Raw genomic sequence first — 12,898 nt, forward strand, 5'->3', positions numbered from 1 at the left:
ATAAACATCAATCTTTTATTTCCTTTAAAAAAATAATATCTTTATATCGTCATATCTTCATATTTTCATATCTTTTTTTTTTATTTTTTTTTATTTTTTTTTTTTTTGTATAATATGCTATAACTATATTTTTAAAAAGTATAAATAAATGAACTATGACGAAGGAATATGTTGTAAAGGCTAACGACGTATACATTTTAATAAAAATGTAAGATTGAAAATAAATTTATTTCTTATTACATCTTGATTATACAAATATATAAAAGATATATGTATATATATATATATATATATATTTATTTATTTATATATTTATTTATTTATATATTTATTTATTTATTTATTTTTATTTTTTTTTCGTAGTTGTAACTTGTTAGATATAAATGCAGTAAGCCATGTAAAAACAGCAATAAAAAGTATCATCTTAGATTTGTTTGGGATATCCATGTTATTAATGGTTAGTTTTAAAATTATAAAACTAGTAGATGATAATATATTTTTTATTTTGAAGACGGATATAAGGTAATGTTATTCGAAAAATTGTATAATTTTATTTTTTAAACAAATAAAATTCAATAAACCACATTTTTATTTTGTCCTTCACATAAAAAAAATATATATATATATATATATATATATGTATTTATATTTCCTTTATTTCTTTTTATTATTAGGTTCTTAAACTTATTTTTATATGTCATGCAACCTGACCACACGACTAAATACGAATTTTCTTTAGAGGTCATAAAGGTATCCAATTTTTTGCCGAATATTACCTGCACATCAAACAGTAACATCCAAATTGAAAATATGTAGATTACCTTTTTTTTTTTTTTTTTTTTTTTTTTTTCTATTTCGTAATTTAATAATATACAAGAAATATATATATATATATATATATATATATATATATATATATTTATTTATTTTTACTTTTTTATTTGTTTGTTTTTTAAAGACACCATTAAGCGTTAAAAAGAAAACTAACAAAAAATCATATAAAGTAGATAAATATATTTTTAAAAAATAATAATAATAAATTAATTAATTAAATACACTTACGTGTATATATATATATATATATATATATATATATATATATATAACAGTATGATTAATTTAAAACATGTCTGCCCCTGTAGGTTTATTTTATAATGTTTATAAATTAAAAGTTTAAAAAGAAAAGATATAAAAGAATTAAAGTTATTGATAAATAGGAAGAAAACGCAAATGAAATTTCTTCTCTTTCTATTCTTTCAAAAATTTCAGAATTAGAAAATGAATGCTTGTTAACTCCAATACTTCTTGTATTATTTGTAAGGTAAGATGTGTTATTTATATAAACATTCATCATTAGATTATCTTGTTCATCATTTGATTGACAAATACATGTAAAATCAACTTGATCTTTTACATCTGGTAATTTTGAAAATATAGAATATTTATCACCTTGTGTTATCATATTCATTTTTAGAACTGTTTCTATAGACACAACATTATATTTACTTGCATCCCATTTTCTATTCAAATTAAAACGATCTTCTTCTTTCACTTCTTCATTAGGATATCTTTTTACATATACATTTGAAAAACAACCATCAGGTTTAATTGAATAATCTGATGGACACATTAAACTTATGAAATCTCCACTCTTCGGATATACGTCACATACTTTTACACGACGAGGACTCATATTACTAAAAGTAGTTATAGCTGTCGATTCTTTATAATCAGCATTAAAATCACATCCCGGTATTTTCCTAAGAACACCATTTGATATATGTATTCTTAAAACCTTCTTAACCACAACATTGTTTTCTTCCATATAACAAAAACAATCAAAATTTCGATGTGTTAAAACAACAGGAGGAACACTAAATTGTGATGTATATAAATTCCCTTCTTCTTTATGTACCACATTATAAGAACCACGAACATATTCTTTTAAAAATGTTAACTTACTTCCAACAAATATATAATCAAAACAAAATTTTTTATTGTCGAAATGTTCTCGTTCAACCCCATTCATATTTCGGATATCATTATTTAAACTATACGGACACGAATATTCTACAACATCTCCTGGTACTAGATTTAAAGGCACGAACTTTCCTTTTTCTGTTCGAAAATCAACCTTTTTGTTTTCTACTTGACCTTTACATGTTAATATGCAGAATATTATAACGATTCCTGTAATGATTGACCAGCGTTTCATCGTAAACATATTGAAAAATATAAAAAGGGGTAATATGTGATCACAATTATATATATATATATATATATATATATATATATATATATATAAAGACTTAAAATTATAATACAACAAAGGGTTTTTTAATTATTATTATTTGTGGTTGTATATACAATGGTTGAGTAATATAATATACATACATATATAATATATATTATATCATTATATTTACATTGATGTATATTAAATAAATATATATATATATATATATTATATGTGTTGGTATAATTATGACTCCTTTAAAGTTCGCATAAAAATATATTTCTTGTTAAAATGAATTATTCTCTTTTTACATTAATCATAAAAGAAAATTTGTATGTATATATATATATATATATATATATTTATTTATTTATTTATTTATTTATTTATTTATTTAAAGATACGGAGTATTACACATATATAATATTTGTGTGTGCATGTGTACAATTATTATATTTTTTTTCTTTTAATTTAAAAGATTAAAAAGAATAGAAAAAGACATTTGCAATATGTCACATTTAATTAAAAAGCATACAACTTAAATGTTAACCATTACAAAGGAAAAATAAATATATTATATATATATATTAAATCATAAACAAATTAAAATATCAATATATTAATATTGAATTGGAAAAATAAAAATATATGTACAATATATATAATAAAACAATTATATTTTTTGTTTTTTAAGACCAACATATTATTTAATTTAACAAATATATATATATATATATATATATATATATATTTATTTATTTATTTATTTATTTATTTATTTATTTATTTATTTATTTAAAGATAAGGAGTCTTACACATATATAATATTTGTGTGTGCATGTGTACAATTATTATATTTTTTTTCTTTTAATTTAAAAGATTAAAAAGAATAGAAAAAGACATTTGCAATATGTCACATTTAATTAAAAAGCATACAACTTAAATGTTAACCATTACAAAGGAAAAATAAATATATTATATATATATATTAAATCATAAACAAATTAAAATATCAATATATTAATATTGAATTGGAAAAATAAAAATATATGTACAATATATATAATAAAACAATTATATTTTTTGTTTTTTAAGACCAACATATTATTTAATTTAACAAATATATATATATATATAATATATTTTTTTTTCTTTTTGTTTTTTTTTAAATGGATACTTTTTAAAGCATTTCTCAATTTAATTTTCACTTTTTTTTTTACTGTACATATACAAATTAAAAATATATATATATAAATAATATAAACTGCTTAGGTATTTCTCTTTCATATATATATTACTTTTTTCTAATAAGTAATTACAATAATATTGTATTATTATATTTCCTAGTATTTTTATATTATACATTAAAATATTTTGTGTCTTTTTTTTTTTTTTTTTTTTTTTTCGGTTCATTGAAAAAAATCTGTACTGACTATATAGTTGCAAACAAAACAAAAAAAAAAAAAAAATATATATATATATATATAAACATATATACATATATATATGTGTGGTTATAATTTACAAATATACAAATTTAATGACATTATATAAAACTAAAATATTTGCATATGTAAAAAAGAAAAAAATATATAAATACTTATACGCATATTTTATATTTACGTATAAATTTACAAAAATATTGTAAAAAATATAATATAATATAATATAATATTCCATTCTGTAATACAAATGATATAATCTAATAAAAAAATATATATTACAATTTTAATATTAAAAAAAAAAAAAAAATAATAATAATAATAATAATAAATGTCCATGAAACATATGTTAGCATGTTTAATTTTTTATTCCCCTCTCTAATTCAAAAATAAAAACATATATACATATTATATATATATGTATGTTTTTTTTTTTTTTTTTTTTTTTTTTATACCTTCCGCATACCAGTGTAACATGCTTAGTACCTTGTGAAAAGAAGTATGTCCGATATTTCTCTTCTTAAAGGTATAGAAAATAATGGGCTGGACAAATACAGATTGGGAGAGCCCGAAGAAAATAAAGAAATAAATGTGCAAGGGAAAGAGGAACTGTTTGAACTAGCCATAGAATTACCAAAGTTATATCGTAAAAATAATCATGAAGTAATATCTGCATTAATAAGAAATTATATTCAAAGATATCCTAAATGTATTGATGGGTATATATGTTTTAGTACCTTTTATATGAAAATAAAAAACTACAGAGATTGTCTGAATTTAATATATGCAGCTTTATATGTAGATAAAGAAAATAAGTCCTTAATAAATTTGTTAAAAGAATGTGAAGAAAAGCTAGTTTTAGAAATATGTCAGATACCTGGGAAATATAAAAATTGGATAGGGTATCCAGAAAGTCGAATAGCAAATGATAAAAGAGATGTGTACGATTATAATGATAATAACTATGCAAATTGTGATAATATAAATAAGATTAATAAGAAGGAAGAAGAGGAGGAGAAGAATATGAAGAATATGAAGAATATGAAGAAGAAGAAGAAGAAAGAGATAAATGCATATACAAATAAAAGTATGTATAATTTTAAAAAAATGCAAATTATGAGACATGGGCAATATTATGTTGCTCTTGCTAAAAAGGATTTAATACCAGGAGAAATAATATTTCAAAGTAAACCTTTTATGTTAACACAACATATATTTTGTGAAGAGTATACATATTCCACATGTTACCATTGTTTGAAAGAAAGAAAAATAAAAGAAAAATATTATGCTTGTCCCATCAATCCACATACATGTCCATATATTTTTTGTAGTTGGCAATGTTTAAGTAATAATATAAAAATTCATCAAGTTGAATGTAGTATATTACCCATTATATCTGCAGCATCAAAAGAATGTAATTTAAGTTATTATATAGTTCTTCATATTTTCCGTGTATTAATAAAATCAAAAATAAATAAAGGATATAAAGATAAAGAACATAATATTATTAATGATATATTTAGTTTACAATCTTATTATTATTCAGTTAAAGAAAATCAAAAAGAATTATTTGAATCATTTAATATTCTTTCAAATAGAATCATATTAGAATTTCCTTCATCATTTTATTTACATTTAAAACAAAAAGAGTTAGTTGAATTTATGTTAATAATATGGCAACATTCTCCTTTTATTAAATATTATTCCCCTTCATCAATAATACAACATACAAATCCTGAAATAGCTTTTGCTGTTTTTTTTTGTCCATTAATATCAAAACTTCATCATAGTTGTGTTCCTACGTGCACTGTTCATTTTGATGAATATGGAATATTATCTGTAAGGTCATTGTGTAATATACCTGAGGGGGGGAAATTATGTGTAAGTATATTATATGATCAATATTTACCTCTCAAAATTAGAAAGAATGTTAGAGGCATGCCCCGGGTCTTTGCATGTGGTTGTGTCAGGTGTACAGATCCTACAGAAAATAATTTACATCTGAGAAGTATGAAATGTCCTAGATGTATCATAGGATATATATACCCAATAAAGACAGAAGCACTCATAGAGGCATTAAAATTATATCGATTTGATAAACAGGCAGATGTGCTAAGTAAGAAAAGGGGTATCTCAGAATATAAAATGGTGAGTGACAAAATACATGACAAGGAAAGGGATCAGACGGGTGAAGAAATTAATTATAACGGAAAAATGAATTCTCACAATAATAATAATAATAATAATATAAATCATAACACCCATCATACTAATGATCATCATAATAACACTCATCATACTAGTGATCATCATAATAACACTCATCATAATAATAATAAAAATAATGGTAAATTATTCAATGATAACGAAATGAATGTTTTAAAAAAACTAGGAAACGAAATGGAGAGATGGATATGTTCTACTTGCGGGAAGCTATCCTTTGCAGGTAATAAGAAATGTATAAAATTAGAAAACAAAGTTTTTTTACATTATAACGAAGCTGAAAAGAATTATATGGATGGGAATTTAATTCTTGCGAGAAAAGAATTATTACATATATATAATGAATATTGCTATATATTAAATCCGAATCATTATATTTTATTTAATGTGAATGTATTACTAGCTGGATTATTAAGATATGATCCTAATAAAGATTTATTTAATTCTTTATTACATTTAAGAAAAGCTATAATATCAGCTGATAATGTATTACCAATATGTTCCTTGGAAAAAATACATTTACATACATGTCTTTCAGAATATACATATATGTGTTCTAATCTATACAAATTATATCATAAGGGTATGGGAATATCTCCAGAATATATTATAGATCCTCTGTTCTCTGCTATATGGAATTCTTGTGTTATAACAGGTTATGAATCTACTTTAACAATAATATTATTACAACAATTAAGAAATTTCTGTATCCTATTAAATAAGTTTACCAGCCCATACAACAAAATAATATTTCATATTAATAGAAAAGAAGAATTTTGTGATTTTTATTATCAAGTTACACAAAAGAAAAATCATCCATTGAAACATATTAAAAAAATTATTGAACACGATCCTTTTTATCCAATATATATGAGTTGTCAATATTTTCATATAAAAGATACAAATAAATATTTTATAAATATATTAAAAAGTTTTAAAAATATACGATATATAGGAAATGGATTAACAGCTATATCATTAGCAGCAGCTGTTGGAAATGTTGAACTCGTCAAAATACTTTTGAAATTAAATTATTCTCTTTTTACAAAAAATGAATTAAATATGAATGTCCTTTTATATATGGCTAGTTCCCTTTTACCTGATGAACAGATAGTATATCATTCAAATTATTATTATACATTGATGAAAGAGATAAAATTACAACATGTAAATTTTGAAGAATTCCAAAATGAATATAGGAAATACATTAATGTTATATCTAATACAGTAGAACCAACCGAGCTCATTAAAGGAAATAAAATAAACCATTACCAAATAAATAATAGATATAATAATAAATATGATACAACACATATAGATTCACAATGTATGCACTCATATGAATTAAAAAATACATTCCCCTTCAATGATATACCTCTTGATGATGATTTCATATACGGAGAAAAAAGCAAAGAATTAGATAAGAAACAAGCAACCATTTTAATACTCTTCTTAACTTATTTAGATAAACTACAAATAAAAAGAAAAAAAAATTATAAAATCAAATATAATAAGAAATGGACTTTAAGTAAAAGAATTCAATCTTTCCAAAAAAAAAAAAAAAAAAAAAAAAAAAAAAAAAAAATTAAAAATATAACACATAATGAAAGCAAACATTATTTGAATAAAAATAAAACTAATGATATGTCCAATGTTATTGATAATATATACGATAAAAAAATAAGCGATGATAAGAAGAAGGATGATGAAAATGAATCGGTGGATGGAAAAAGAGAGGCTGTTATATTTGATGGCTTAAAGGAAACAAGTATAGACGGAAAAATTTTAAATAATAATAATATAAATGGCGACGATACAAGTGGTGGTGATGACACAAGTAGTGGTGATGATACAAGTAGTGGTGATGATACAAGTGGTGACGATACAAACGGTGATGATACAAGTAGTGGTGACGATACATATAATGATGATACAAATGAACATTCTTGTGATCATACTTCCTTTTCAGATAACTCAGATGTAATATTAAACAGCAAGATAAGAAACTACTATACTACCAAATTGTTAACCAAATCTGTATCTCATAAAATCCTAGGATCTAACAATGCATTACATTACGCGTGTGCAAGAGGGAAAAGAGAACTAGTAAAACAACTGCTTATTAGTGGTATACCAATAAATTTGTTAAACAATGAAGGAGCTACAGGGTTACATTTAGCAAGTTTAAATGGACACAAAGAAATAGTCGATATATTACTTGAACATAAAAATGATAACATAATTAATCGTATTACATGTCATGGGGAAACTGCATTAATGTTAGGTACTTATGGTTTACATTACGATATTGTAAAAACATTGATTGAGAAAAAAGCAAAAATTATTGTTAATCAAAAAGAAACATTATTACATTGTTTAGTCTATGGGCTCCTAAGAATGCATACTATATATTATAAAAGTAATAAATATACAGATGATGATACATCTTATTTAGCAATACAACAATTTAATGAATTATATCCATCGAAATATTATACACAAGGAAATTCATCTTATCTAAATATAAATTTATGTACATCACATATACCAATAATAGAAATTTTATCAAATGATTTTTTTTTATTTCCATTCAAATTATTACATAGATTAAAAAAAGCTATCCTCATTTTAAAATATATTATGCATATATGCCCTATATATTTATATGAAGTCAAAAATAATAATGGTTATAACCCTTACGAATTATTAAAAGCTATGTGGTCAAAAATGTGTGAAAGGAGAATGTATGTCTTATCTGTTTCCCATATTAAAATCGCATCTTTTAACCACCAACAAAGAAATGTAGTTTTCCAAGCATGGTCTCTTATAACATCATTGGTGAATTTTCTCTCCTCTATTTTGCAACCAGACAAATCTGTATTGACGTCCATTTATAAAAATTTTATTTATGTGGATAGTAGCGAAAAGGTTAAGCTCCTACCCGATGGACGAGATAAAAATGAGGAGGGAGAAAAAAAAGAGGGGGACCCAAAAAAAGAGGGGGATCCAAAAAATGAGGGGGACCCAAAAAAAGAGGGGGACCAAAAAAAAGAGGGGGACCAAAAAAAAGAGGGGGACCAAAACAAAATGGATAACCAAAACAAAATGGATGACCAAAACAAAATGGATGACAAACAAAATAAAGTTCAAGGTGTATATAAGGAGAGTAAGTCGACTACATTAGTAGATGATAAAAAAACTACACTCATAAGCAACCACGTTGATGATATAAAAATAAAAGAGAAACCAAAAATGTTTAAAAAAACATTATTTAAGAAAATGAAACCCCCTGTATTAAAATAAAAAAAAGGATGTACGTATCATAATTTTATTTTATATATATTCACAAAAGGAATAAACTAAAGAGTAAATAATATGGATAATATATGAACAAATATAAGATATGTAATATGATGAGTATAATGTATATTTCAATTTTTTTTTTTTTTTTTTTTTTTACATATTCCTGTTGAAAGCATATTTTATTATTTTATTATTTTTTATTTTATTTTTTATTTTATTTTTATTTTTTTTAAGTTCAATTTTAATGTAGGATAAAATTGTTATCATTTCATATATGCTAAAAAAATATGTATATGATTTAATATGTGTTTCATAGTATATCACAACATGTATATATATATTTATATATATACATATATGATGTTGTGTGTTTAATTTATTTTGTGACTTTCGTGTCATGGTTTATATGCGAATTATAATTTTTAAATATTTCAAATAAAATAAAACTCAAATGTTATAAAAAAGAAAAACAAACAGAACAAAAAGGAAGAGAAAAACATGAATATATATATATATATGTATGTATATATGTAATTATTTATTTATTTATTCATTTATTAATAAAAAGGTGCAATCAGGAAAAATTATCAACTTTTTAAAAAAATGAGAATATATATTTATGGATAAACAATATATATCTTCAAAATATATAATCTTATAATATATATATATATATATATATGTGTGTGTGTGTATAAATTTATTTATATGTAAATATAACTTATCTTTTTTTATTTTTATTTTCTATATGCTCCATCTCTGAAACCCTTGTGAGTATGTCTTCTGTCTTACCACTCATAATAAAATGAATGAACATCTTGGCCATAAGAATAAGCCAATATGTGTTCATCAATAATATGACTAGGAGTAAAAAAATTAACCAGATACAAGTTTCGACTTTAAGATATTTAATAAATATATCAAAGTTACGATGTATAGGTAAAATACATCTCTTGACAAAAATATAAAGTCTTAAAAATCCCCAGCTCGTAAATAAAATACAAAAGGATGTAACAGTAATGAATTTGTACCTCGTATCTACAAATACTCGACACCTAAAAAGGATGCATAAATGAATATATATATTAATATAGAAAATGGTAAGTATATATATATATATATATATATTAATATATTTTATATATATATTTTTTTATATATATATTTTTTTTATATATATATATTTTTTATATATATATATTTTTTTTTTATCATTACGCTGATGAAAATATTTCACATATATCATGGCACAACATAATTATGGCCCCAACTCTTATAAAATTTTGACTGTAGGAAAAATAAACTAATATTATTGCACATAAATGTTGTAAAAAATTTTCATAAAAGTCTGGTAATTTCTCAGATATTAAAAGTGAATATACAGATGTTATTAAATATCCTCCATTTAAAAAATAGTACAGGTGAATTAAGTTGGACGTTTTTTGTTCAGGATAATCTGTACATGGGGAAATTAACACACAAATATAAACATAAACATAAAAATAAATACATATATATATATATATATATATATATGTGTGTGTGTGGTCATATTGGTATATATATTCCATATATATATTCCATATATATATATTTTTTTTTTTTTTTTTTTTTTTTTTTTTTTTGTGCACACCTACAAAATAATCGCTAAGCTTTCCTTGCCCACCCATCTCGGTAGGGAAATAAGTCTCATGTCTCAACACAACGAATCCAAAAATGCTCATAAGCGAAAAATAAAATAAATTAAAAAACATTAAATTAAATCGTTGTACTTTTATTCTCCTAATCCTGTGGCTCCATTTTCTGAAAAATAAAATAAAATAGTGATATATAATAATATATACGGTATAATAAGACAACACAGGAACGATATTTTGTTATATATCGCTTCAATCAAAAATGTACATCTCCATGTATATTGTAATATATATATATATATATATATATATTATCCATATGATATATATTTATTTTATTGTTTTATCTTTCTTGTACTTGGTAGGTATGAGTTTTTCCCCAAGAGAGTTAGATATTTTATTTAAAATATATTTAAGTACATATGTGATACATCCACTTATAAGAAAAAAAATGAAATAAGATACTTGAGGAATTAAATATTTTGTTCGATAAAATGATAACCATTTATTTTTTATGTCAAAATAATTACTATTAATAATTAAATTGTATAATATATTTTTTATTAATATTATGAAATCTCCATCTCTTAAAATATTCATTAATTCATTTAATGTTCTTATTTGACATATAGTAAAAACAATAACTACAAGAAGTAATATTTTAAACACTGTGTCTAATTTCATTATTTTATGGAAACTTTTTTTTTTTATAAGGACACAAAAAAATAATAATAATAATAATAATAAATATATATATATATATATTAAATATGGGTATATCAAATATATATTCGTTCGTATAATATAATATGGAGAAATACATAAATACATACATACATACATATATATATATATATATATATATATTATTATATTTTAATTATGTAGTTTTAAAATTGTGGAAAATAAAGCACGCATAAAGGAAAACACTATCTTTTATTTTCCCACGGCTTCTTGACAAAAAAAATAATTATATACATATATATATATATATATATATATAATAAACCAATATATAAAAATATAAACATATATATACTATATATTTTTTAAGACTTCAACTTTATATTTTTATATATCTACACGAAATCAAATTTAATTTTATATCATTATTTTTAATTATATCTTATTTATTACAATATTGTCATGTATATTTTTATTTATGCTTTTTTTTTTTTTTTTTTTTTTTTCCCTTAATAACCTTGTTTTAAGTAAATATATTATATGTACGTATCATAAAATATATAAAAAATTTTAAATATGAAAATTTAATTATATGACGACAAACATTATAAAAATGTCCCATAAAGGGTTAACACATAAATATAAATAAATAAATAAATATATATATATATATATATATATATATATTTTTTTTTTTTTTTTTAAGAACATATCATATAAAAGTTATATATTGTTTTAATCAAAATAGAATACTCATATAAACTTCTTAGGTCTTAAATTTATAAATATATATATATATATATATATTTATGTGCATAATTTATTTGTATGTGAGACCAAAAAAAAAAAAAAAATTAACGAATAAATAATAAATAAATATAATTTGCGATGTACACATATATATTTATTTATTTATGTTTGTCAAAATATTATATTATACAACTTATTCTTTATTTATATACCTTATAAAAATTAATAAAAACAAATGTATAGTATAAAAATATTACATATCCATATGGATATATTTAATTTTTTTATAGCACGTACAAAAATACAAAATACATTTTTTTCCTTATACGATATTATGTACGCATATGTGCATTTTTATTATAAGTGTCGAAAAAAAATAAAATTAAAAAGGATATTATAATTAACTTGAAATGTTTATATATCACAATTTAAAGTATATACATATATATATATATATATATATATATATATATATATATATATATATATGTATAATATGACAAGAAGTACATATATTTACATATATATCATATTTAAGATGATAAAAAATAGTTTTTAAAAAGAATAATCTCTTTTTTTAACCTTATAATATAAATTATAGAGTTTAATACATCCTACAGTTT

General features: G+C 21.4%; 4 protein-coding genes across 4 annotated transcripts; 2 read left to right on the forward strand and 2 right to left on the reverse strand.

Moving 5' to 3' along the window:
• Positions 1 to 155: 155 nt before the first annotated feature.
• On the forward strand, positions 156 to 816 carry PF3D7_0507900 (conserved Plasmodium protein, unknown function; the record flags this gene model as incomplete). Its single annotated transcript, XM_002808636.1, has 3 exons — positions 156 to 208; positions 364 to 522; positions 675 to 816. The coding sequence occupies 3 exons, from the start codon at positions 156 to 158 to the stop codon at positions 814 to 816; spliced, it is 354 nt and encodes a 117-aa protein (XP_002808682.1).
• A 349-nt stretch (positions 817 to 1,165) lies between these two features.
• Positions 1,166 to 2,215, reverse strand: PF3D7_0508000 (6-cysteine protein; the record flags this gene model as incomplete). Its single annotated transcript, XM_001351602.1, has 1 exon — positions 1,166 to 2,215. One exon carries the CDS (start codon positions 2,213 to 2,215, stop codon positions 1,166 to 1,168), a length of 1,050 nt encoding a protein of 349 aa, XP_001351638.1.
• A 1,964-nt stretch (positions 2,216 to 4,179) lies between these two features.
• PF3D7_0508100 (SET domain protein, putative) lies at positions 4,180 to 9,204 on the forward strand (the record flags this gene model as incomplete). Its single annotated transcript, XM_001351603.1, has 1 exon — positions 4,180 to 9,204. The coding sequence occupies one exon, from the start codon at positions 4,180 to 4,182 to the stop codon at positions 9,202 to 9,204; it is 5,025 nt and encodes a 1,674-aa protein (XP_001351639.1).
• A 721-nt stretch (positions 9,205 to 9,925) lies between these two features.
• PF3D7_0508200 (longevity-assurance (LAG1) protein, putative) lies at positions 9,926 to 11,525 on the reverse strand (the record flags this gene model as incomplete). The annotated part of the gene is made up of 4 exons (XM_002808637.3): positions 9,926 to 10,259; positions 10,423 to 10,660; positions 10,838 to 11,007; positions 11,200 to 11,525. 4 exons carry the CDS (start codon positions 11,523 to 11,525, stop codon positions 9,926 to 9,928), a joined length of 1,068 nt encoding a protein of 355 aa, XP_002808683.1.
• Positions 11,526 to 12,898: the final 1,373 nt, after the last annotated feature.

Source organism: Plasmodium falciparum (assembly GCF_000002765.6).
Source record: "Plasmodium falciparum 3D7 genome assembly, chromosome: 5".
NCBI classification, from domain to species: domain Eukaryota; phylum Apicomplexa; class Aconoidasida; order Haemosporida; family Plasmodiidae; genus Plasmodium; species Plasmodium falciparum.